Source organism: Falco peregrinus, chromosome 4 (genome assembly GCF_023634155.1).
Source record: "Falco peregrinus isolate bFalPer1 chromosome 4, bFalPer1.pri, whole genome shotgun sequence".
Classification (NCBI taxonomy): Eukaryota; Metazoa; Chordata; class Aves; order Falconiformes; family Falconidae; genus Falco; species Falco peregrinus.
In genome coordinates this window covers 121,805,307-121,831,165 of record NC_073724.1, presented here as the reverse complement: position 1 = coordinate 121,831,165, position 25,859 = coordinate 121,805,307, and the positions used below count along the sequence as shown (strand labels likewise).

Genomic DNA, 25,859 nt, shown 5'->3' with positions numbered 1-25,859 from the left:
TAAGTTGGCTAATTAATTACAGTTTCAAGTCTCAGGTTTTGTCATTCACTTTGGGATTCGTATGTAATAGTGGATTTAATGAGCTCTCAGACCTTGGCGGAGTTTGGGGACTCTGCATTAGGTGCTGTACAAATACATATGAAGACAAAGTCCTTGTCATGACACTTGTCAAACAAAACTGGATAGACGTAAGCGGAGACAATGCGTACTCGCTGCCTGTGTTGTGTCTTGGCGTGGGCTGGGTTTGCTTGCTTGCTTGCTCCTGGGCATCTGATGCCATTTGAGCTGCCCTGCTGCCTTCAGCCTGGCCTCCAGCTGCTGCTCCAGAAGGGTGTGGGTGGCCCATAGGTCCCACATCCTCTCTGCCTGCTCTGTGGGCATCTCTAAGTACCATATAGCACCTAGAAAGGCACCCTAGATGCTGGTATAAAACTAAATTTTGAGCTGCAATACTTTGCTGAGGAAGGTTTCTTATATTAAAACAGTTGCCTGGTGAAAGTCTTGGAAGGCAGATAGGTGCAGCAGATGGGAGGCTTGGAGACTGCGGGTATGTGTTTGAGGATTCAGCTAGCCAAGAAGAAGAAAGAACATAACATGTTCACGGCAAGGTGCTCAGCCTGATTTGTGAGAAAATAAGTACATTCACATTTCTCCCAAGGAAGATGGAATACACTGTGAATCAAGACAAAAGAAAAGGATCTTGTGAAAAAGGATGAACAGATGAGATCATGGCTTTATCTTCTCAGAGACACACGGCCCACCTTCAGTATCAGATACTCACCCACATGGATAGATTTTTGCCTGTCAATCCTGACGTTACTGCACCAGATTATAAATTACTTCAGGGAGCTTGGAAGATTGCTGAAGGACGAGTGTTCTCCCCTGAACTGTGAATCAGAAATTCAGTTTTCCAAAGAACGGGCTTGTTAAGCTAATCAAGAGCTTTAACTAACATAGAATCATAGAATCATTCAGGTTGGAAAAGACCTTTGAGATCATTAAGTCCAACTGCTAACCCAGGACTGCTAAGCCCACCACTAAACCATGCCCCTGAACCCCACATCTACGCGTTTTTTAAACACCTCCAGGGATGGTGACTTCACCACGTCCATGGGCTGCCTATTCCAATACTTGACCACCCTGTCGGGGAAGAATTTTTTTCCCAATATCCAATCTAAACCTCCCCTGGTGCAACTTGAGGCCATTTCTTGAGAACAGAGATAGTCTGGGAGGGAAAGAATAAATGACTGATGATACAATAGATTCCCAGATGTTTTGGGAAGGGACAGGGGAAATATGCTCCCCTGTGCCGAGGCGGGATCGAGTGTACCTAAACCATTCCTCGTAGACATCCGCATTGTCCGTTCGTACACAGATGGCAAAAGGGGATCCCACGGCCACCTTTGTTTCAGTCTCTGAACACTTGGAAGATTTTGCCTAATATCTAATCAAAATCTCCTTTGTTACAAACACAGCTGAGTTCTTTTGTTTCTCTTCTGCCCAGTAGCTATGCACAACAATTAATAACTGATGCTCTTATAAGAGGGGAGGGGTGGGGTGTTTTTGCCAGACTTCTAACACGACTTCCCCCTCCTTCCTCCAAGTCTTTTTTTGGCTGTGGTTTCCCTCTTTCCCCGCTGGACCAGACCAATCTAGTTCTTGAGCATTTCCTGATGATTCCTTAATTTCCCGTTGTTTCTGTTGTTCTGTAGCCTGTCACCGGGTTTTTTGTCTCAAGACCACAGCGCTAAGAGTTCAGAAACGGCAATCCCGATGAAGCCTTTCCCTGCGACATGAAAAGCAGCGATTTGCTCTCCATGTCAAAGTGATTAAAGTTGACAGCACCTCTTTTTTTTCCCCCCCCTCCTTGTCGCAGGATTAGTGTTGTATGGCTGTTTGATGGGATGGGTTAAATGTAAGATTGCCCAAGGAAAGAAATAAGGCAGGGGTGCCTCTTCAGGGAGGCGTGAGACCTGAGACTGTCAGAGTGCTTGCACCTCTCTCTCATCCCTTGCTGTACTCTCTCCACTCATCAACGATACTTTAAATTATTTCTAATCTACTATTTATTAATGAAGAGAGTGATTAGGACCAGACCCAGAGCTAGCCCCAGTGGCCAATGTGAGAGGCTGCCCTGGCATGGCAGTGGATCATTAACTCTTGGAAAATGATTTTTCAGCTAGTTGCACATCCCTCAGAACAGTGATTATACCTAGACTAGGTTGCTGGTTTTTTTCCCTCACTGTGCTTCTAAGAATTTTTTTTTTATGGGCTTCCAAATCAAAAAGACAAAATATTTTTGGCATGGTGTAACTCAGGGTGTGGAGGATGGGATGGATTATCCTGCAAAACAGGGGTATTTCCAGATAATACGGGAACTAGAGGGTGAGCTGGGAACTGGCATGCAAGGAAACCTCATGGAATGAGCCTGCGTCTGCTGGAATTTCAGCTCCATCTTGGGAGCAGCCCTGCTGTACCCAGCCTGGCAGCTCTGCAGGGCTGCATGCGTGCCTCTGGCAGCTCCGGGAGAGCACACAAGGGTTTGTGTTTGTGCAGTGCTGTGCCTGAGCTGAGATGGTCTCCATGAGTCCAAAGGGTGTTGGCATCAAACCATATCTAACCACATTTCTTAACCCGTCTACAGGAGGTTAAGAGCTCTCGCTCCTTGCCCCACTCCCACTCCTTACAGCTTCTCCATCTAGGACTCTGGGCTTCTTCCCTCCGATGCCTTCGTACCACACTGCTACCTCCCCAGCCAGCTCTTCTCCTCCTTTCACCCACAGGGGCCTAAAGGGCAGGATTTTGAGCTCCTTTGCAGTGGTTCCTCCTCTCGTATTTCTTGTTTTATTTCCTTACGCATTTCTGTCCAGAGCAAGTTTTGGACAGTGACTCCTAACACGGCGCATCCTGCTAGTCCTTAACTTTCTCTCTAAAGAAAAATTGTAGGTATTGTGGTCTCTACAGCAGGTAAAATACCTTCTCACCCCGCCAAGAGATGAACTCATGTTGTGGCTTGGTTTCCCCTCATCCCCTCAATTATGCCATCAAAGATGGACGGTGGATTGAACTAATGCAAGTCGTTCTTACAGCGTTGCTATTAGTTTGTCGTCTGCCTGTTTCCTTCTAGATACTTGCTAATGAGCAAACAACTGGCTGTAGTACTCATTTGCATATTGAAACTAAGCCTGCTGCTTTACCGTTTTCAAGTAGCTGCTTCCCCTCTTGCTCCCCTACTTCTCCATGGCCTTAAAGAAAACCCCTTTGCTCCAGGAAGCCTTGAAGACAACCATAAACAGTTAGAACTTACCAAGGGGGGATTTCACCAGCTTTCTAAAGCCACCTCTTCTCTCTCTCTCTCTGTCGCATCCCCAGACAGCGTCTCTTCTTTTATTCAAAGCTGCTTCCTGGGGTTTGCTACTAGCAGGAGCACATCTTTGGGATTTATACCCAATATGGCTCGAACAACTCCCATCTTCGCTGAGACTGGCTCTCAGCACATCAGGCAGAGGCATCAACCAGTTCTTGGCCACGTCCCTGGAGAGGTCCTTCATTTGCAGGCTATTGTATTCTTGAACGTGGTACATTCCTTTTAGTTTAAAAGGCCTTTCATCTACTTATACCACTAGAGAACACAAATTTTATAAATCCTACCGTAAGACCTATTTACTGTACGTGAATCATGTGAAACCTGCAGGCTGGCATTCACTGTCAGCTGTCCAGAGAAACCAGGCGAGACAGATCATTCATATGGATGAGAAACAGTATTCAAGAGAGTTCTGAATACCTTTCCTTTGCACTTTTTGTGCCATTTTTACTTCTTGCTTCTGCGCTCCTGTTTCTTAAAGTACCTGATCACAGTTGATTTTTGGTAAACACCAAAGCATCACTCTTCTGAACACTTAAACTTTCACTGTACAACTATTTTTCTGCCTTCTTCCCATTAACTGATGGACTTTTTTGCTTTCTGTCTTGCTTTTAATGCATGTATTGATCCACTTTTTGGTGGCTTTGTGTGCCTTTTCCTGGCTCCCCGAGCCAAGCTTTTGAGAATGCAGAAACGGAACGAGAGGCAGTAATGCTTTCTGTGCTCCAGCATCAGTGCTTGGGGAGCTGGATTGCTCCATTTGGAACATAAATCCAGCAAAATTAGGAAATTCTCCACTTTTACGGTGCTCTGGTGAGACACCCCTCCAGTGCTGCATCCAGCTCGGGGGTCCTCAGCATCAGAGGGACACGGACCTGTTGGAGCGGGCCCGTCGGAGGCCACGGAGCTGGTCAGAGGGCTGGAGCCCCTCTGCTGTGGGGACAGGCTGGGAGAGCTGGGGCTGTGCAGCCTGGGGAGGAGAAGGCTGCGGGGAGACCTTAGAGCAGCTGCCAGTGCCTGGAGGGGCCGACAGGAAAGCTGGGGAGGGGCTTTGGGCAAGGGCAGGGAGTGGTGAGACAGGGGGCAACAGTTCTAAATTGAAAGAGAGTAGGCTTAGACTGGACATAAGGAAGACATTTTTTAGGGTGACAAGACACTGGCAGAGGTTTCCCAGAGAAGTTGTGGGTCCCCCATTGCTGGAAGTGTTCAAGATCAGGTTGGATGAGGCTTTGAGCAACCTGGTCTAGTGGAAGATGTCATAGCAGGGGGGCTAAACTCTATGATCTTTGAGGGTCCCTTCCAACCCAAACTATTCTGTGATTCTATGAAAATCTGTTGGAAAGACTTACCTTGGGAAGATTATTGAAATTATTGGAACTAGCCTATTTAGGATGAAGCAAGTGGGGAAGAAATGACAGTATGTTAACAGCCATCCACCACATTAATATTTTTTAGTGTCATCTTTTGCTTCAGCCGAAACTCCAGGCTCAAATCTAGATTAAACCTATTTTTGTCCCATTTGCCTCTGCTTGAGAACTGGTATGGAGCCTGTCACATTATGGGAGCTGCTTTGGGATGAAAAAAACCCCAACTTTTTGGCGAGTTGCATTATTTTTTTTCAGTAGATCAGTCTTAGCTTGCCCTAGCTCCCATCTCTGGTTTGCTGGACCACAGGTGCCCACAGCAGGGCAGGAAAGCGGGGCCAGCGATGCTGCATGTTGTCATACTGGTATGTGAAACCCCAAAGTCTTCCTACAGCTCCCACCTTATTGATTCTTCCACTTAAGAGGAAGTTGCAGATTTGTGGCCAAAATTCTGAGTTTTAATTTCTTGTTTACAAATATGCCCTAGTGCACCGGTGCTGAAGTGTGTGTGTATGTGTATATACATATATGAAGTATGCCTTCATATCTTCATGTAGTTTAGTTAACATCCTTTCAAAAGAACTAGAGTAACTACTCTTGTTGGAAAACTGTTTCCAAACCTCTCCCTCTTCAGAAAACTTCTACATTCTTGTTTTGTGTTTTGAAAACATTAAGATGTCATCTTCATCTGCAAGTATAAACACTTAACAGCTGGAAATTAAAAGGAAAACCAGTGAAAACCTGAAGGTTTTGGTTAGCCCTGCCTGGAATAAAGGGGAGGAGGAAGCTACGAAGACGTGGAAGCTGGGGCTGAGGGGGATTCGCTGCCACCGGTGGCAGAGCTTTGACTTGCCGGATGGCATCAATTTGGCAAAACCCAGGAGCCTCTGAACGACAGACAGGGGACTGAAGCTTTTCTGAATCAAGTTCAACTTATTTTTATTCAACCCTTGTTGCTGAATTCACCAGATGGATCTTTCTGACTCTGTTGCCAGTAAATATAAAATCCGCTGGTCGGGAGTACAGATTAACGGTGACGGTGTGTAATGCACACTTCTGGGCTAACGTCGAAAGGATGGAGTCATTCAAGGGGATTGAGGCTGCAAGTCAAATGCCTCTTACAAAGAGAACCAGCGTTAAATAATTAGAAAATCTTTTGTCCTCTCAAATAGTGCAGAAATCAATTGTTTTTTCCAAGATTGAGCACAATAGGATGAAACTCTTGTCTGCCAGCGTGAAAGAGCAGGATGCCAGTTTTGATCCTGCCACTGCAACTGGTTTGCTGCTATCACCATGCTCGGAAGGAGCATCCCAGTGCCAGTCTTCCCAACAGCCCTTCAGAGTCAGCTCCATTCAGGAACCGTTACTGATCACCCACAGATCACTTGAAAGGAAGAGCAAGAAGGAGTTTTGCTGCAAAATCAAGTAGAAGGCCTTTTCTTCCATCATCCTACCCATTTCATTGTTCTCCTAGGCTGTACCACCCATCAGACCAGCTGAGCAGCCTTGTCCTGGACCTGAACGTCCAGAATTAGCACGGGGAAGTGTGCTGGAGAAACAGATGCAATGCTCTGGTCATCTCGCCTTCCTCCCCGGCTGCATTCCAGTGCAAGGACTGGTCTAGTTCAATTTGCAGTGGTTCTGTGCCGACAGAAGCATCCTTGTCTGCGGGCAGCCACCATGCAGCATCAGTTTACCCCAGAAAATATAATGGAGTGTTGTAATCATAGATACACAGTTGTGCATACATTTTTGCTTTCATCTTTTACAGAGAGTTAGAAATTTAGGGTCTCATCTCTTTTGACCCATCTGTAAAAACACACAAGTTGGGGCATAAAGATACTACAGGTAAAATTGCCTCTGCCTGGTGCTGGACCACTTTAGCTAAACCAGCACAACTTTATAGATAAACGTTGTTCCATTATTTAAAATCTCTTCTGGCTTGCTAAACCCATGTAACCAATGAAACAGTTGATGTGGCTTGTCCTTACTGCTGCCTGTTTCCCGCAGGTTAGCTCATACGCTTTTATTATTTTTATTTTATTCCCCTGGAGGGAAAAAAATATACCTTTTTAGCTATGAAGATAAGGTCTGAGACAAGCCTTAAACGTTCAGAAGTAATTGAAGCTCGCTGCGGGCATGTTACAGATTGCTGCTGCTCTTGGGACTGTCTCAGTGGAAATTCAGCTTGATAAAATTCACAAAGAACTGGAACTGCTCAAAGACACAATTGAAAAAAACGTTTTGAGAAGCCGGTGGAAAGTTTCCAGTGCAGCCGGCTGCAGGCGCGGAAGCAGGAGCAAGGAATGCAGCCTGGCCTTCTCAGCATCGCCACCACTCAGGATTTTTATCACACATGTTGGGACATTTTGGATGTTTTCCTTTAAAAACAAGCCTAGCTCGCGCAGGCGTGCAAGTAAGAGGGAATAGCAGCTTGTTTCGTTTTCTTAAAAAAAAAAACCAAACATATAACCAATATGCTTAATATTTGATGAGGAGAGACTTTCTTCCTCAATTTTAAAGCAACTGTTAAAGAAATGCTTTGTGATTTGTTCAGCTCTGGTGTTGGCAGCATTCCCTCTCCAGAGCTACTCGAGCCGGAAACTCCGGAGTTTGCACTCACACTCACTGGTGGGGAGGGACTGATATGGGGCTTTCCTCTGCTTTTAAAAGCAAACCAGTGGAAAGCAGGACAGGTGAAAACAGGATTTAATCGGATTTTAAATTGCATGTTTTGGCACCAGGGCTGTGACTTGTTCCCAGGGAGGAGGCAATGGTGGCTGTGAACCAGAGGATGCCTGCCGGGGCAGTCAGCTGCCAGGCGTTTGATTTACTTACCCCACCATGAACCTTTCATTTTGGGCCAATGTGCTTGAGGAATAAAAATGCTTCCTAAATAAAACATGCGGTGGAGCTGCTGGTTTATATCCCTCGATTTTAGCAAGCTGGGAAAAGGAAATGCCACTGATGTTTCCTCCTTACTCGTACCCATTTCATCCTGATCATAGCACATCGGGATGGTGAGCTGGGCTGCACCCTGCCTGGAGTACTGATACAGGCTGAGCCAGAGCGGTTGTTTAGGGCTTGTTGTTTTATTCCAGTTGTTCCCTTTCCCATCCAAGTTCCTCCGACTGTAGTGTAACTTGCCCAGACTTGCGCTGCGCAGAAGCGGGAGGGAGCTTTGAAGCCGACATTAAGAAGGGAGTCATTTGGGGAGTAACAAACTCCAGGGATGGAGGTTAAACTATAACCGCGTGCCAGTGTGCTTTTGGTTCCTGAATTCCCAAGGGGGAAGGGAGGAAGCTGGAGCAAGATGGGGAATTCCTGCCAGACGGAGCAGCCTGCCCGACCAGCTTCAAAATATTGACCTCAGGGAGTGCACTGCAAGTGGAATAAAAGCTGTGCTTGCTCCGGACCAGCAGGACAGCACTGCAAACGCCTGTGAAGGTGAAGGGGACATGGAGAAGTAAAAACACCATTTATACAGAAAATAGAGAGTATTCTTGATGTGTCCGTGTAAATGGCAGAAGGGCATGAGTGTGAATTGGGGGTGTTGTGCTGCTGCTGTCAACCTGTGTTTCCTGGGTGTCTGGCTGGAGCAGATGTTTAAAGCCTGCTTTTATACCTAGGACTCAGATTCCCCTGGGACATGTCAGGGTTGTTACTTAACCTCTGTGTTTACATCCTCCTAATACTCCCCTGATCGCTTAACCACTTGTCAAGAACTCTTGAGAATCTCAAAAGCAACTGTGGAAGTGCAAAATGGTATGTTAAACAGAGCTTTGACAGCAGGGTCATAATATAAACATACGTGGTTGAAAAAATGCTGCAGAACCTCTTGTGCAGTCTGTGCAGAGCTTACCCTTTTTGGGAAATAATGGACACCACCAGTCATCGTGCACTAAAAAGTGTTTCCTTTTTTTTCCTTCTTTTTCCAGACTTTATATTCAGAGCACCCATTAAGTTAAGCAAACCAGGGGAACTCCGAGAAGAATATGAAAGCCAGCTAAGGAAGGTACAGTATTCTGTGTAATTGCAGTTTTTCTTTCGGAATAACGTGGATTTCCTGCAGGAATGCCATCCTGCCTATAAGGAAACTTGAAGGGCTTTTTATTCCTGCTCTGTAACAAAGGTCATTTATTCCCTTTATGCTGTTCAGCTAGTTCAGGAGAATGTTGGCAGGAATTGAGCATGTAGAAGCCAGATTTTGCTGTTAGGCTGCCTTCCAGACCATGGAAATGTACCTTCCTTGGTGGACCTGGAGCGACTGTTGGGTTGTACAGGGTTTATTAGAGCATCAGTATTTGTGGATGTAATTCCGTAAAGGTTTTTGCAGGGTAAGGCATCTCCTGCAGTAACATCCTTCTCAGAAACAACCTGTTCCAAACTGGAGCTTTCTCTCTGTTTTTAGGCAAGCATAAAATGTCATTTAAAGACAAAAAGACTGAGAAGGGAAGAAAAACTTTTCAGCTGTGTTAAACTCTGGTAAAATATTTTCTACATTTGAAAAGGGATTTTAGTTTTTTAAATTAAATCATTGAAACATCTCCAGCGGCTAGTCATTTATGGAAATTGGCTGCTTTTAAAGTGAGAAACATTGCTGTGAAAGCAGTGAGCGGATAATGATTTCCATTGCAACCCCTCTCCTGAGAGTCGCCTGTAACTTGCTAAAACATTTGCGTTGCCGCTCGTAGCTTCTGCTCTATCATCCCTTCCGCTGCCGGGACCTGCCTGCCGTCCTGCCAAAACAATGTGGACTCTGCCCTGCTGCTGCTGTCTCGTCTCTGTCAATAGATTTAATCGCTGTTTCGGGGCCTTGATCTCTGTGACGGTGTTTTGCCTTGAGATGGGTCCAGCCTCTGGCTGGTTAGTTTACCTGCTGGGGAAAAGGAATGGCGTTTTTCCTCATGGAAGAATTTTCTTTGGGTTTTCACTTGAAGATCTCAACAAGGGTTGGGAAGCTGATGTGTAGTCAGAATAACAGCCTGGTCCACTGAGTGATGCTAAGTAGGGAAATACTGTTTAGATATTTAAGGTAAATAACAAGCCTGGGAAATGCATATGTGTGAGGAGACAATTAAAAAATGTGGAAGGGTCTTCTCTCCTTCCTGCTTCTCCATGTGTGGCATTAGCAGTGACACTGATGGGCAGTGTCACTACAAGTTACTAGGATAACTTTGGCTGACCTTTCGTTAACTCATCTTAAGGAATGCAGACTCTTCTTTCGTCCAGATAACTTTCGCTAGGTAGACAAGCATGCTTTGAAAGCAAAGTCTTGTGACTTGCAGCACTTGTAGCAAAGGTAAGACACTGTGCTGAGAAATGATTGATTTAGTCAGCAGCTTAAGTGCACTGAAATCTTACATAAAAATCTAGTTTATTAACTAACTTAAACATGTATCACTGTATTTGGCAATTTAACTTTTTTTTCACTGTAACCTTTAGGATGAGTATACTCAGGGTATCTTTGGCTTAAAGGAGAAATAAAGCTTTTTGTATAGGTATTAATTGTAAACCTCACTAGGGTTTTATAAATCTCTCCCTAATAGTGACTGTGAGACTTTCTGTGATGGTATTGGAGCTAACTCATCACTGGTCCTGCCAGACTTGTTGGTTGATGTCTTCTGTCCAGCTGCAAGGCCAGAATTTCCCAGTTGTCCAGAGAAGCAGGAACCACCTGAGGTCACTGAGGCAGATCTTAGCTCTGCAGTTCTTCCCAGTGCCTCCAGACTAATGCATATCTGGATCTTCTGGAAGGATTAAACCATTCTCTCTCCCATGGTCCATAAAACCCCCATAGGAGCATTGTACCAGTGCAGGACAAAGCGGGTACTTTGTTACCGCTTGTTAATCCCAATCGACTCCGTTACCAACTTTAAATGTTATCTATAAAGTCCAAGTAATCCCATCTGAAGCCTAGGCAGACTGCAGCTGAAGAGGTTTTTGCATCTACTGCTTAACTTCAGCAAAAAGCTGCCACGTGCAGTCCAGTGCCAGCACTTCTCACTTTGCCACCAGTCAAAAGGAAATACTTTAACATGTTTTCTGGCGTTTGGGGCATGGTTTTGTCTTGTTCCTGTTCAGCCTGTTGCCTTCCCCTTTTGGCTCGCTAGCGGAAGGGGGATAGGCTCCTTTCCTCTGCTGACTTAAACTCGCTTTTTATGAACCTTGTCTGAAAGAGCTGGTGTGGAGGGGGAGATTTTCTGAATCATCATCAAAGAGGAAAGGGCAACGTAATTTTGCTGACAAAATGGCAACTGATGATGCACTCACGCTTTTTCCTTATTCCAGGCAAAATTGTGACTGTTGCCACTTAGCGAGAGTTTCTTGGTGTCTCTGAACTTGTAAGTTAGGCAGTAGGAGATGAGAATTTTGTCCCAGTTTGGGAATTGAAGCCTGTGTATAACTGGGCTTCCCTCTGTGTGTCAGAGCAAGGGGTTTCATCTCGGCTTTCCTGCCCATGAAACAGGGATAACCCGTGCTGGCTTTCCTCCTGAGGAAGGGAGAGGAGTGTTCAAAAGCTTTTACATCTCCCAGATGTGAGTTGTTTTATAAATTCTAGCTCTTGACCTGCTTCCCAGTCTTTTGCAGTTGAAAACAAAGTAGTTAGCATAATTATGTACTGAAGAATTTTTATTTGAAGTGGATAATCTCATAGGGTAATTTTCTCAACTGACTTTCAAAATGAGATTAAATGTTTGCCGTCTGTGCAGTATAGTGAGATTATTTTTTTTTCTCTTTTACACAGCGCACTTGGTGCTCTTGTATTTTATATTTTTCCAAAGGAGGATATTGTTTCTGTGTACTAAAAACCTAACTCATCCTGTTAAACTGTCTATCACAAGCAGTCTATTGCTTGTAATCACACACCATCAGGAGGGAAACTCCTACCTGAGGCATGTGCTGACATGCAGCTTTCCAGCAGCAGGGGTAGATGGAGCAGGCTCAAGGAGTGAGCAAGCAAACCCGGACAGTTTATGGAGTGAAGAGAAGATGTCAAACGTGAGTTTGCAAAACTTTTGGAAATGGATGTTAGCATTGAGAATGATGGTCCTGAAATTATCATTTCTTGGGCAATTTTTGAGAAAAAAATTATCGATTGCTTATACAGCATGTTTTTTTCCTGCAGTTCCAGTATCCAGAAGGGCTACAGACAGGTTAAAATGTGTTTTTTGATAACTGTACTGCTAATAGCAGCTGATGGTCCTGCATCCAGTACTTCAAAGATGCTGCTCAGATAAGATATTCCTCCCAGTATAGGTGTTCCACGCCAGCTTGTTTCAGTTTCTACGCCTCATGTCCTGGCACAGCATTGCCATGTTTGTCAGTAAATTCTCTGGGAGACAATTTACATTAGGTTACTTAAAATTACGTTTTTTAATTAGTACCAATTTTATCATTAGAGTTTGCTTTTGTTTGCAACCTGAATTCTGGACCCAAATTCATTTCTTTATCCCATTAATCAGCATTAGGATCCTGTTGTTGCTGTTCTCACTGTCAGCAGAGCTTGTGCTTGCACCTCACATTAATTGTGCCATGAGTTTGCCCAGAATCCTTAAATATTCCTATGTTGTTACATGCATGCTTGTGGCTTTAGATTTTGGAATTGAGTATAATTGCATAAGTGAGACAAAAAAAAGTGAACATTTCCATACAGCTTTCTTCCATGACGGAAGGGACACAACTGTTGGGTAGTATTTCAGCTGGCCAAAAAAGTCATCTTCATGATAAATCTTGATCTGAACTTGTTTTTCAGATACTTAAAAAAGGCTCCTGAAAGTGCAGAAATATTGTTCATGAAACATACGGCAGACTATTCATCACGTCTGCATCATGCGGCCGTAATCTGTATTAGTCAGACATTGTGTTGTAGTTATTGCTTGAGATTATTAATAGACCAGGAATTTAAAGATACATCTTAAAAAACTAAATGAGAAGTCAAGCCAATCTTTGAAAACATTTGCTAAACACCCACAATCAGCCAGACTTGGGGGGCTGGGGCTGGGGGGGGGGATGTCCTGGTTTCTGCCTTCTCTCCTCCTGCCTCTCTTCCTTGTCTCTGGGGGTTCGTGGTCAGTAGGGTTTGGGTCCTTCCCAATCTGAAAACCATAACGAGGCTTTTGAGTAATGCATCGTGAACTGTATTTTCTTTGTCATCCACATGTCCATGCTTTTTTTTCCGCTCCCCTTCAGCAGGGAAGAAAAATACTAAGTATTTTTGGAAGAATGAGGAGTTGTTGCAGTGTCGCCCACTGCCTTTATGTGCAGTGCTGGAGCTGCCTGTGGGTGCCTCGAGCTATACTGGAGGGCATAAGGTCCTGCAGCACGGCTCTCCTGGGAGGCCAGGGGGAAATTGTGGCGGTGTGAGAAGATCAGAGGAAACATAACGGGGCAGCTTCTTAAGATGTGAGATGCCTACACTCATGTGAGGGGTAATCGAGTGTTTGAATTCCTAGTGTTTAGCCATAGCTGTGACTCATTGGGATGATGGAGGCCTGTCAACCAAAGATCGGGCTTCTTGTCCCAAGCGAGGGTAACATGCACAGAGCTTGGTGGAGGAAGGAGGGAGGACCTGGTATATACACATATACATGTAGACTATTCATGGCCTGTGTGTATGTCTGAAGCTGAGGAAGAGGTGAGACACAAGCTGGGTGAATGGCTGGGTAATGAGTGAGAAGGGAGATGGGTCACGTTATGCTGGGCAGGGACAATGGGATGGCGTTATCCACAGTGTGCACTGCAGAGCTTTTTTCATCAGGAAAAGGTGGTGGAAAGGAGGGGAAAAGGGGGTCTGTTGGTTTTGAGTAGCAAGTGTGCAGAAAAGAGGTCCTGGCAGAAATGGGGAGTTTGATTCCTTAGGTAAAGGAAGAGCAAAATAATGCGGCAGGACAGGCGGAGTTGTGCTGGGGATAATCCTTTGGTTCAGGAAGAAAGAAATCTCCGCAGGAACAGCCTGGCCAGGAGGAGCTTGTGGACACTGAAGTCAACCTTGGTTGGTTAAAAGGGATCTCTAAGTGATGGATTGTGCTCGCCAGAGGGAATGAAGGAAAGTGTGTGTGTGTACTTCTCTGCAATCCACTTTTCTTATAACTGAATGTCATGGTTTAACCCCGGCCGGCAACCCAGCCCCACGCAGCCGCTTGCTCTCTCCCCCTCACCCAGAGGGATGGGGAGGAGGATCAGAAAGGAATGTAAAACTCAAGGGTTGAGATAAGAACAATTTAATAGGTAAAGCAAAAGCCGCGCACACAAGCAAAGCAAAGCAAGGAATTCGTTCGCCGCTTCCCATGGGCAGGCAGGGGCTCAGCCATCCCCAGGGCAGCAGGGCTCCGTCACGCCTAACGAGTACTCGGGAAGACAAACGCCATAATGCCAAATGTGCCCCCCTTCCTCCTCCTTCCCCCAGTTTATATACTCAGGATGACGCCATATGATATGGAATACCCCTTTGGCTAGCTTGGGTCCTGGCCGTGTCCCCTCCCCGTCCCTTGTGCCCCTCCAGCCCTCTGGCTGGCAGGGCCCAAGGAACTGAAAAGTCCTTGACTTAGTATAAACATCACCCAGCAGCAACCAAACATATCAGTGCGCTATCAACATTGTTCTCACATCAGAGCCAAAACACAGCACTGTACTAAGAAGAAGATTAACTCTATCCCACTGAAACCAGGACACTGAACTTCCACAAGCTGAAGAACGGGTAGGGGATCTGGGAGTAGACGGGACTGGCAGTTAATGGAAGAGGCAGGCGTTAGAAGGCACAGCAAAGAAGCCTTCAGTGCAGAAAAAGGATGGGAAGTGCAGCAAGGTGCAGTGTAGAGCTGCCCTGGCAGTTCGGTCAGATTCCTTCGGCAGCCTTCAGGTTTGTGAAGTGTAGTCGCACAGCACACGTGGATAAAATAATGTTGTGTCGTAGCCCTTTTGAATTGCCAGGGTGGTAAAAAGTAGCAACATCTGAGAATGCATTAGAATTAGAGAAAACTGCAAGGAAATACAGAGGAAGTACTCCTCAGAGGAGGTGATACCAAAAAGGCTGAAAGTGCTTGGTGCCTTCTTTGGATCAGGCTTCTTAAGCTTCAGGAATGTATTAAAATAGCAAGGAGCTTTCGATAAGAGGTTAACGACGCAGGGCAGAGTAGGAAGCCAGGAGGTAAAAGCCAGTCTGTCCGGCGTGGTGCGCAGGCAGCGGCTGTTCCAACATGCAGCAGGCAGGATCCTGTGGATCCATGTACCTTGTGGACTAGATTCTGGCGTTCACTTGAACTTATCTCCATTTGCACTTCAGCTGATAACCTAAATAATCTTTGGGCCTCCAGCTGGCCATCGGAAGGTTAGGTAATCTTTCTGGATCTTCCCCATCCCAGCACGTCAGTGAAACAATAGGATTTCATCCAGCATGTAGGTTTCAACATGGGAATTGCTGTGTCTATAACCAGTTTTAATTTAGGTGATGCTGTCTATACGTCTGCTAAATTGTGTGTACTGTGTTGCAGGCCATTTGAAGACTAAAACTGAAATGTTATAGCTGCCATGAAGCTACTGGTTTGCACATTTTTATTTGCAGTATGCTTAACTACAAGTAGACAAAAGCTTTTGTCTCTCTTATTTTAGAAAATAGTGTGGCAGAGAAGTCTCTGTCAAACCCTGGACCCAACAGTGCCTTTGCCGTTTTGCAAAGATAATAGCTGTGATATTTCTGTAGAGTGCATGAACGTGAAAGCATTGTAGAAACAAACCAGTCTTCACGTTATTGCAAGGGAGAGGCAGTGGCTGTACTCCAGAGCAGGGGAATGAGACACAAAATTAAATGATGTGACCAGACTCTTGGAAAATCGTTTGTTGGCAATGAGATGTAGGACTTCAAAACATCTTAAATACACCGTCTCTTTTGGCTTTGTTTCCAGCTGAGAGAAGAAAAGCTACAAGAAGATAAAGCTTCTGAGGATCTGATTCACAAGTTCATTCTGGATGACATGGATGTAGGGAAAAAAAAAATGGAAGAACAGCAGAAAAAAGATGAATCTTTAGTGCTTAAAGTGAACCAAGAGTGTGTAAGTAAGCTTGTGCTTCTCTTTCCTATCCACATCACCGACACTGACTGGTAGGTGAAATGCTGCTAAAATTCAGTCCTAGAACAAGAACCATTTTTTTTAAGACCTTGACTAGCTGAGTGTCTCCTGTCGCTCCCTGTTGAAACAGGGAGCTTTCATCCTTTGACACGGGGAGCTTTCCAGGATTATTTGATTGACTTCTTTGTAGCCCTTGAAGGCTATGAGCTAACAGATTCTGAACATCCGTGTTTGTGAGAACTGTCTTCTAAGGTTTCTTATGACTACAGATGTTCTTCTAGTGGTTTCAATCCCCACTTTTACCCACTGTACTCATGACTGAAGGTGCAGCTCTTCCAAACAGAGCAGATAAATCTGTAGAGGTAAATGCTCTGCTTTGCATATCCTTGGTCTTCAAGCATATATGCATTTCCATGAACATTTCTCCGTGCATCGTCTACAGTGTAGGTGTACGATACTGCAGTCCAACAGATTCTTCATGCTGAGTTCTGCCCATTTCTCCTTTCAGTTGTGAGATTCCACAGGAAATGCTCTTAAGATTTAAAGACTGATAGGCTGATATGTGGGTACTGAATAACGTCCTGTTAGCACCTTTCTTGCAGGTTTACCTCACTTTTTCTCGATCATTAAATTAACTTTCTTCAATGATTGACAGCTATACATAGTTGCTGTGTGCTTATTTTGCATTATTTATGCTTTTGGTGGCCAGCCTTGGAGCTGTTACAGCTCCAGTGAAGAGAGCTGCGCAAGCACGTGTATCTGCTGGCAGGTTGCATTCCCCAGGTGTAATCAGAATGGGGGGGTTTGGGATCTTTACTGTCCTTGCAAGAGCGAGCTTTATTTTCCAAGTGATTCTTTTTGTTGTACATGTCAGCTAACTTTTCCTTGATTGACTTCAGTTTCCTGAACGGCTCTCGGATTCGGAGAACGAAGAACCATTCCAGGGCAAGCAAACACATCGGTCAGCTTTTGTTTCCAAGACCAGTGCCTACTCCTTTGCTTTCCTTTCAGGGTAAGATGCTGAGACTTTATTCAAGCCAATTGATGTCCGTTACAGATGTTCTTTTGACCATTGTTCTAAACATACCTGAGATGCTTTAGATTCAATTAAAATGATTGTTCCAATCCAAAATAAGGATTTTTTTTCCTGGAATTTTAGAACAAACTAATTGGTAGAATATAGCGCCTGTCTGATTACCCTCTGCCTGTCATAAAATCCTGGGGGTTAACAAGGTTAGGGTTCGTCCCATAAAGCAGAAAAATCATTGCCTGTAGGTTTAAATGACAGAAATTGTTGAAGTACAAAATTCTGTGTGATGAACTCAAGGGTGCTGGATCCTTCTCCAGCACAGATATTAAGAGATAGCATCACCCCCAGACAGCTTATCAGTGAAAGCTGTTGCATGATGCAGTGGAAGCGGCTGAGAAACTGTTTTCACATGAGAAGCAGAGGGGTTTCCGTAGCATCATCATTAGCTCAGACCTCAATGAGTTACAAGCCCTCGGTGGAGGGGTCAGGTGGAGGTGTCAGTGCATTTAGTGTGGAGCCCTTTAGCACAGACCAGGACTCTGCGGCAGATCCCAGATTTCTGGATCCCTTTACCCTGAGGGCAAAGCAGATGCCTCCTCCACAGGTAGCTGCTGCCAGGGCTGTTGGGCTGGTTGTTCTTAAGGTCACGAACAGTCTCCTGTTTTCACCCATCTGCTTTTCAGGAACCTAACCGCCAAGGTGGAAAGGAGTCGGAGCTGCAACGACACCTTTCAGGAGAGATCAAAGAGCAGGCAGAGATCAGCCCCAGCCAACAAAACGAAGGTACGGGCTGCGTCTGGAAGCATAGGTTTTCTGTGTGTAAAATGTTTTTACCTGAGGTTACGCAGCATCAGTAGTCTGGAGATATAAAATCCTGTGTTTGTGGTGCTGCCAGCGCTGTGTTATCACCATGGGGCAAATCACTTCCTCGCAGCTCACAGTGAAAACCTGTTAGGTTAGAAATTAGTTATCAAAAAAGTAGACAGCTTGCAGAGTAGTTTGTTAGCATTGCAGGATAATTGGAATTTGGAAGAGTACTCATCATGCTTTTGTTTTGTAATTAATTTTCTTTTCAAGGCTGAATTCCCAGCCAATTAAAGAAAAATCTTTTAGAAGTTTAGAGAAAAGTCCTCTCTTGCTCCCCCTTTCTCTGCTGTTCTTCCCAAAGCTGTTTAAACAGAGCAAAACTCATTGCTCTGCTGATGTGAGGATACTTTCTTTTGCATTTCCACGCAATGGGAAGAGCTGGCCTAGAGCTGGCCTGGTCTTGCTTCCCTTTGCTTCCAGCAGCCCAAATAAACTAACGGTATCTGTTACCCTGTGCAATAGGGCTGGCTTTTCAGCGCACTGCGGTGCTTCAAAATGAGCAGTGATCATGAAGCACCAATGAAAATCTGAGCCGGAGGTTTTCCAGGCTCTTCCAGCCGCAGTCACTGGGTACCCTTCACTCATTGGAGGTGACCTTTGCAAACACCTTTCCTTGCACAGTGCCTGGCAGCACCGCTGACCCCTCTGTTTTGCCAGCAGAAGGAAATTTTGCACACTTGTTCTTGTACTAATCTCTGTCTCTGGGGCCATACTCTGCCTTCTTTCCAATGTGCCTCTCTGGCCCCTGGGATCCTGGTAGCTGCAACAGCAGCTTAAATGATGAAAACTGTGAGTTCTCAGACAGGAACACCTCCAACGCTGCTCCGCCAGAGCCGCTTGCTAGGATGTTCCACCTCCCTGTGCTGCCACCCCTCCTTCCTGCGCTCAGTTTCTTCCCAGATGGAGATGGAGAAGGTTCAATTCCAGAGTTCCCATAAGGAACAAAAGCCTCTGCAATCCTTTGGAAGGTCAGTTTGGTTAGTGCATATTGCTTGGAAAAGGGTGAAATCTCCATTGGGCACACGAAGCTGACCCCGGTGATCACCTAGCTTGACATCCCTGAGGTTATGGGCGTGCGCCATAGTGAGAGAATCTGCTTTTAAAAGCCTGGTCCAGTTCCCATCTAGGCTGACAGGAGCTGGACTGAGCTCAAAGCAAGAATCTTTAACTGGCCTTTAGCATGGACTTGACCAATTCAGAGTTGCACTACAAGAGTGTTCCACAAACTTATTTTGACTTCAGAATAAGCTAGCAGAAACAACTGTCTTTTGGGCTAAGCAGGGAAAGGCTATAGTTGTTCCAGCCCAGCTAGCTGCTGGACAAAATCATTTCATCTTAGAGTTAAGAATAATACCATCTGCAGGCGTGTATGTGCAGCGTTTATTTCTGATTTATTTGTGGCTGCATTCTGCCACATTCCAGATGTAGCGGCATTAGGGGATGGTGTTGGAGATGCCAAGAAGTGTTGCTCCGAAGCTCTGCTAGAGGCTGCCTCAGGCAGAGACCTGTGGTGGCCAAGGTGTGGTCTGGGACCACTCATCAAGGTTATTCCACCTATCTGCCTCAGGCATTTAAACACCTTTTTCTCGTGAGGTTTTGCAGCGCAGCGTGTTAAACCTGGGCCGAGTCTTTTATTCTTTCTATCCTACAGCTTAGTAGGGAGCCAAAAATCCTTTGGGGATTATTTCCCTTGAAGAGCATGGCTTCCTCCAGCCAGGGTGGCGCAGTGCTTCTTAGCTTCTCCTTGTCTTGCCTTGCTTCAGCATTTTGCTGTTGGAGTGGTTGCCACTTGTGGCAAGAACAGCTCTCACGCTGAAATGAATTTAGGTCGTGCTGGACCCTGGTGTCCCCTGCTGATGTTGATTATCGGCCGTGAAAGGTGCCGTGACCAGCAGGGGCTGCCAGGGCTGTTCCAGAGAGCTCTCCAGCTGTCCTGCTGCAGGAGCTGAGCGTGGTAGCCTCACGTTCTCCTGTTCTCCTCTCACGCGCTTGTCCGTATTCTTCTCTTGCTGAGCTGTTGTGCCTTGCCTTGCAGGTGCCACCCATCACCAGCACGTCGACGCCACTGGTTGGAGTTTTGTCATCCACCCAAAACAACCGCTGCCTCTCTGCCCCAGACCTGACGGCAGAGAAGCGCCTGGTTCTCAACCCCGTTTCGTCCCTCTCTGCCCTGCACAAGCCAGAGCGATCCATCAGCCCCGAGAGCAACGACAGCATTTCAGAAGAGCTCAACCACTTCAAGCCTATCGTCTGCTCCCCGTGTACTCCTCCGAAGAGGCTTCCTGACGGCAGAGTCCTGAGCCCTCTCATTATCAAGTCGACTCCGAGAAACCTGAACCGGAGCCTGCAGAAGCCGACCACCTACGAGGCCAGTCCTAGAATACTGAAAAAATGGGAGCAGATATTTCAGGAGCGCCAGATCAAAAAGACTCTTTCTAAAGCTACCCTTACGTCCTTGGCTTCAGAGCCCGGGGAAGACGTCGTAGTTTCTGACACGACCAACTCCAGCACTTGCACTAAAGAGCAGCCGCAAGTGCAGGTTGATCACCTTCCACCTGACACGACAGGAGAGCCTCACCCCGAGCTGGATTTCTTCCCTTCCATCAGTGAAACGAAGCTGGGAAAAGCAAATGAGAAGAACAGAGATTCACAGCCCTTAACAACAGACGACACCGCTGCTGAACCAGATGCACGATCAAATGTAACCTCCCTAAATGCACGGGTGGCCGAAGTCCCTGACCTAAAAGTGAACGCGTTCATGGACAAATCCTGTCTTAGTCTTGGCCCGAAAATGCTAAGCAGAAGACTTATGGGCGTCAGCGCATCCCTGCCTGACAACAGCACACTAGGAATTCCCGTTAAGACATCAGGGAAAAAGCAGCTGAAATGCCTGAACAACAGCGAATTGATCAACGTACAGAACAGCACCTGCAATTCCGTTGAGAACATCATCGGGGAACAGCCCCCGTCGCTGAGACGGGGCCGGAAGAGACGCTGCAAAACGAAGCACTTGGAGCACAATGGCTCTGTCAAAAGACTGAGGCACACGGCGGGGGAGGTGGGCTTGCCTCCGGAGGATTGCTTGGTGCGGGAGATGGAGCAGAAGCTCCAGCAAGAGGAGGAGGACAGGAGGCTGGCCCTGCATCTGCAGCGGATTTTTGACAGCGAGAACAGGACAGTGGATAGGCGGAAAGTCAGAGTCGATCGGTATCTGCTGCGGTCGAAGAGCACTCTGGGTGCTAAGTAGCACTGGTGGACAATGTGGCCTTTCTAGAGGACAATGAGGTTTATCAGATTATCTTAGAGGAAAACTATTTTTTGTCATAGTTCCACCCACAGAATTGTTTTTTCATTTTGGTGGTAAGACATTTGTAGGTCCAGTTCAGAGAGAAGCCAGAGTCCTTTCAGATTAGCAAAAGAGAAAGAGAGAATGAGAAAAAAAATCCTCCAGCCTTTCTGGTCCATTGGTCTGAGAGAAGTGTCCATCATCCCTGTGAATACACTGCAATGCCTGTACGTGCAGTCAGCGACATTTGGGTTCCCCAGCTAGGAGGGTTGTGTGAGCAACACGTGGGGTACGGGATAAGGACTTGATCTGTTCCTTGCCTTGCCACTTCAATATGCCAAGAGAAAGCAGAGCGGTACTCGTGGGAAGTAGGCTTTGTCTGTCCTAGAAACAGTCTTCTCCCCTCTACCTACCTTCTTTCCTTCCTTACGCTGCAGCTGGCTGTGGTGGTCAGGCTGTCACTGATGTCAGCGTGTTCAAATGACGTGACTCGAGGGCTGCTGGGGAGGGAGGCTGAGCCACGTTTCTGCTAGGAAGTACCAATAGATCCACCCGTAGTACTTAGAAATGAATGTATCTCACTGTCTGCACCAGCAGTACAGGTTGTAGATTATTTTCTCTTAAGCAGAAAGCCAAATGCAGTGAAGAAAAACATAAAATAGGGATTTTACTGAAGAGCCTTATAGGAACTTGTACATTCATGTTAGTGACACAGCAGAGAGCTCAGGTAGAGCAGCTGGGTGCTGTGATGTGGGGAGCAAATGCAGCCTTTCTCCCAGTCCCTGCCTCTTCCAAGGGAAGGGGGTTTCATGTTCTTCCCACGAACATCAGAATCTGGAAAGGGAAATGCTGTCTGGGTGAATTAGGCAAGGACGTTCTCCCTGCTGACACCGTGCAGGATCTTGCTCGGTTAAGAGATCTCTCAGCACACCTAAGACCTGTCCTTACACGTCCAAGTGCAGCCTGAGGAGGCATCCCGAGGTATCTGACGCATCGCGGTCATCTCCCAGTCATCTCGCAGGCGCCTGATGGGTTGGCAGTAGAGCGGGGACAGGAACCCAGCCCTCCCAGCCTGCGGGCACGCGGATGTGGGCGCTCAGGGCAATGCAAGCCTGCCCTGCCCCTGCTCTGAGCTAGCTGTCTTCAGGTTCAAACCACTAAGAAAGCTCAGGTGAGCGATGCACTTAAAAATTTCCACTTAAAGGCATGAAGTTGGGTACAGCAGCCTGGACCAGAGCTATCTCAGAGCCTGTGCTTGGTGGAGCGTGTGTTGTCTGCCCAGATGTGGCCTTCAGTGGCAGCCCACCCTCTGGGCTCTTCGTGTTTCTAACAATCTTCCCCATCACCCGTTAACAGCACAATAATTTTGTTGATTATTTCTCGACATCAGACTCAAACATCAGCTCTAAACGTGCTATTGGAAGCTGCCTTGCAGAGTATTCACTGGGGACCCTCGGTGCCCACGGGGACCTTCGTCCAGGGCAGAGGCTGTGGCATGAATAACCTTGCTGACCCGTGTGCCGGGTGACAAGCGGTATTTTCAGGCTGTAACTGAAGCACAATGCTGGGGCAAGCTTACCGTGACCTGTGGCGTGAAGGGAAGGGAGGACAGCTGATGCGTTTAAACAGATGGATTTGACCTAAGAGAATGGTCGTTGCCCAATTTCCTCTGTCTGAAAAATGGTTGAATTTCTCCCTCCATCTTAAATGGTTAAAAAGAAAACGGGAACTGGTTTTCTTTTTCTCTCCCAGCATACCTGCATAACTGCGAGGACCCTGGTGCTTTTTCCTAATTGAACTGGATTTTTTTTTAAAAAAAAAAAAAAGAAATCTTATATTTTAATGGATAAAATTTATATATTTTAAATACTATATTTCAACAGATTGACACTTTCATTTTGAGAAATCTTATAGCAATGATTCCGTAATATATATCTATCTATCTATCTTTGTATCTCCTTAACACACAAACTACTGGATGTTTAAAGTCGTACCTAGGGCCGGCTAGAGCTGCCCTGCTCTGCCTGCCCTCTGTGGCTCATGGGCGATGGCTTTCCATGGCCTCTCATGCACCGCAGCCTCGTTAGGTGCTGACTGAAGCAGGCGCTTTTGACCCAAACTGAAGCCGGCTCCAGTACCCAGCTGTGAACTGGAAGGAAATTAAGTAACTGGAGCCTTGACCGGACCTGGAAGAGCAGTGCAGAGAGAAGTAGCGATGGCCTGGATCTGCCCTTTAACAGTGAAGTAAGCTCAGGAGGGAAACCCACAGCTTTTACTCAGAATTCACGCCATTTTTTCCCAACATTTTGAGCTAAAGCGTGCACTTCCCAGGTGCACTTAGATTAATAATTATTTTTACAGGCCCCCTTCTCCCTGCCCCTTCCCCGCAGTTAACCCCTTGTGCCCAAATCAGCCTCCCCTGAAGAGTTTCCTTCTTTCTTGCGGCACTTGTGTGGGTTCCATCCAGGCTTGGGCTGCTGGGTGCTCTCTGAGCAAGCCCACTCCACAAGCAACTAGATTTACACACTGAATGTATCCTTTCTTCCCCCTCTTAAAATAGATTTTGCAGTCCAGTGCACCAGGCCAGTGTCTTAAATATCTTCCTTTTAAAAGATTACATAAATATTTAGATTTTTGTGTGTTAATTTCCTCTTTCTAAATCCGAGCTGGGCAGAAGCGCGGGAGGCAACGCCTGAGCTGGAGCTTGTCCCCAGCCAAAAATACTTAGTGGGACCCCTCGTGCTCCCAGCTTCCCAGACCTCACCTTCGCTGGGCAGCTGGCTCCCCCCACGACGGAGAGCCCATGGCCCAGCAGCGCCGCTCGGCTCCCCGAGCATCCCACATGGTCCGTTGCATCCGCATTGAAGGAGACCTTTAGATGTGGCGCCGCAGCCGTGGCGCGGAGGGGTTGCAGTCGCAGCAGCTTTCAGGGAAGCATTGAAGTGGGATCGATCTTTTCTTGTGAGGTGGTGTGCCCACAGGTTTTTAGTCTGATGAAGCTGCTGGCTGCGTTTCTACACTCGCTTCTCCATCTAGTTGCTTAAGGACTGGGGAAAACACGGGCCGTTTTCCAGCCAGCTCACCCAGACCCTCTCGCCGCCTTCCAGAGCCAGCGAGAGTGCGACTGCCCTCGGCTGAAGTCTGCCCGAGGTGGTGTCAGGTTTGAGACTTGAGGCAATGTGAAGCTAGGATGAATGTTTTATTAATTTAACACTCTTAAGTGTATGTAAGCTTGCACAAAAAAAAATAATTGTATATAATTACACTTAAAAGAGCAGGAATTCCCAGCCTCTATCCTTTAAAGGTCAGGTGTGACGCTACCTTTGCCACAAATAACGCCAGCTGAGAAGTAAAATACCTCTTGCTGAACGGTGGATGCAGCACAAGATCTGCAGAGGCCCTAAGTTGAAACGAAGTATTTATTTACACTTACATGAAAGTCGTATTTCTAACCCTCCTCCTTTCTGCAGCCACCTTCTCTCCAGGACGAAGGCAATCCTTGCCGGCTGTGGGACAGCGCGGGTGTGTGAGCAGCCTCCCAAAATGTGCAGCTGTCTTCTCTTGCGAGAAAAAAAGCAGGTCAAGAGATTGCACTGCCAGTAGCACTGGAGGGGCTGGGGTCGGTTTGACAACAGAAGTGTCTGCCAAAGATGCCACTGACTCTGGAAAGTTGCTTTCTGACCCTCCGGAGCTCTCTACCCGGGAAAAGCCGTATGGAAAGGTCCGTGTATGGAGTCAGATCAGATAAATGAAGGAAAAGTGCCAAAAGAAGGGATCATGCCAGATGATTGTATAATGTTGTTCTATATTGTCAGTATTTTTCTTCAAATGCTATTGTACATGCAGTGCACAGTAACCATGAAGTGTCGCTTGAACAAGTGCTTCTTTGTATTTTCTCAATGAAAGAAAGGGGAAGGTTGAAGCCTTAAAGACTATCACTGATGTTAAAACCAAGCCTTTAGCAGTGCTCCGAGGACAGACCCCAGGGCCCCGCCTGGACACTCCAACAGCCTCGTCCCGTCTCCCAGGCAGAAGGTCGTCAAGGAGCTTATCCCCTGCACAGGGGGAAGCGCTTCATGAAAACCCAGCCCCTCTCACCCGCTGGGGGACAAAAATTAACGACTGTTAATTGTGAGACCCCAAGGGTCTCACATGGCACCGTGATGGAGACCCGTGGGCTGTCCCCACGGATGGCAGCTGGGTGGAACTGGGACATGATGCCGGTTTGAACTACAGCACAGAAGCCGGGATGATCCCCACGTGTCACATGCATCTGACACAAACCTTTCTCTTCCCCGTGTCTGTAAAACACCGCGAAGCATCAGCTCTAGGATTAGCTCTTCACTATGCAAACAGGAAAACCTTCAGGTGGTGACAAAGGGGGGTTGTGTATGCCTGGTTTCCTTGGTATTTACTGTCAAACTGTTCAAAACAAATCTAGATGTTGCTACACTTTTTTTCCAATAATGCTTTAAATCGTTGTGCTTTCGTGTTCTTTTCAGCTTGCCAGCAGAGCACTGGGGTAGTAGAAGACTTAACGGTCGTTTTGGGTCTCAGCTGAACCACCGTGGCTTCATCCGAATGTTTTTAAAACCAATGGAAGTTACTGAAGGACTGTTGACTTGCATGTGTAAAATGTGTGGGTAAAATGACATGCAGGCGTCTGTCATGTTGTGGCTTCTGTTATTTGGAACAGAGTAAATCCTGCTTGCGAAAAAATTGTCACAAACCAGAAATATGCCAACTGTGTACAAATAACATGTACATTTTAACAGCAACGAGGACTTTTAACTGCAGGACAAAGGCCGAGGTTAAAACAGAATAAAACCAGGTTCTGACAGTAAACTACCTGTTTCTGCTCAAGTTGCTGCGCTTGGAA

The 25,859-nt window shown here is 46.4% G+C and overlaps 1 protein-coding gene across 3 annotated transcripts in view; it reads left to right on the top strand.

The window, feature by feature from the left end:
- The window catches only part of RNF169 (ring finger protein 169), a 29,423-nt gene extending 3,598 nt beyond the window's left edge, over nucleotides 1-25,825 (top strand). The window contains exons 1-6 of one of the 3 annotated variants that reach the window (XM_055803230.1): nucleotides 4,460-8,493; nucleotides 8,667-8,743; nucleotides 15,633-15,779; nucleotides 16,697-16,809; nucleotides 17,511-17,610; nucleotides 19,730-25,825. In XM_055803230.1, the coding sequence (XP_055659205.1) occupies nucleotides 15,702-15,779; nucleotides 16,697-16,809; nucleotides 17,511-17,610; nucleotides 19,730-20,941 (1,503 nt within the window). In that variant the 5' untranslated portion in view covers nucleotides 4,460-8,493; nucleotides 8,667-8,743; nucleotides 15,633-15,701 and the 3' untranslated portion in view covers nucleotides 20,942-25,825. Of the gene's footprint in view, nucleotides 1-4,459; nucleotides 8,494-8,666; nucleotides 8,744-15,632; nucleotides 15,780-16,696; nucleotides 16,810-17,510; nucleotides 17,611-19,729 lie in introns of those variants that run through there. The other 2 variants (XM_055803232.1, XM_055803231.1) reach the window with 2 other exon arrangements.
- Nucleotides 25,826-25,859: the final 34 nt, after the last annotated feature.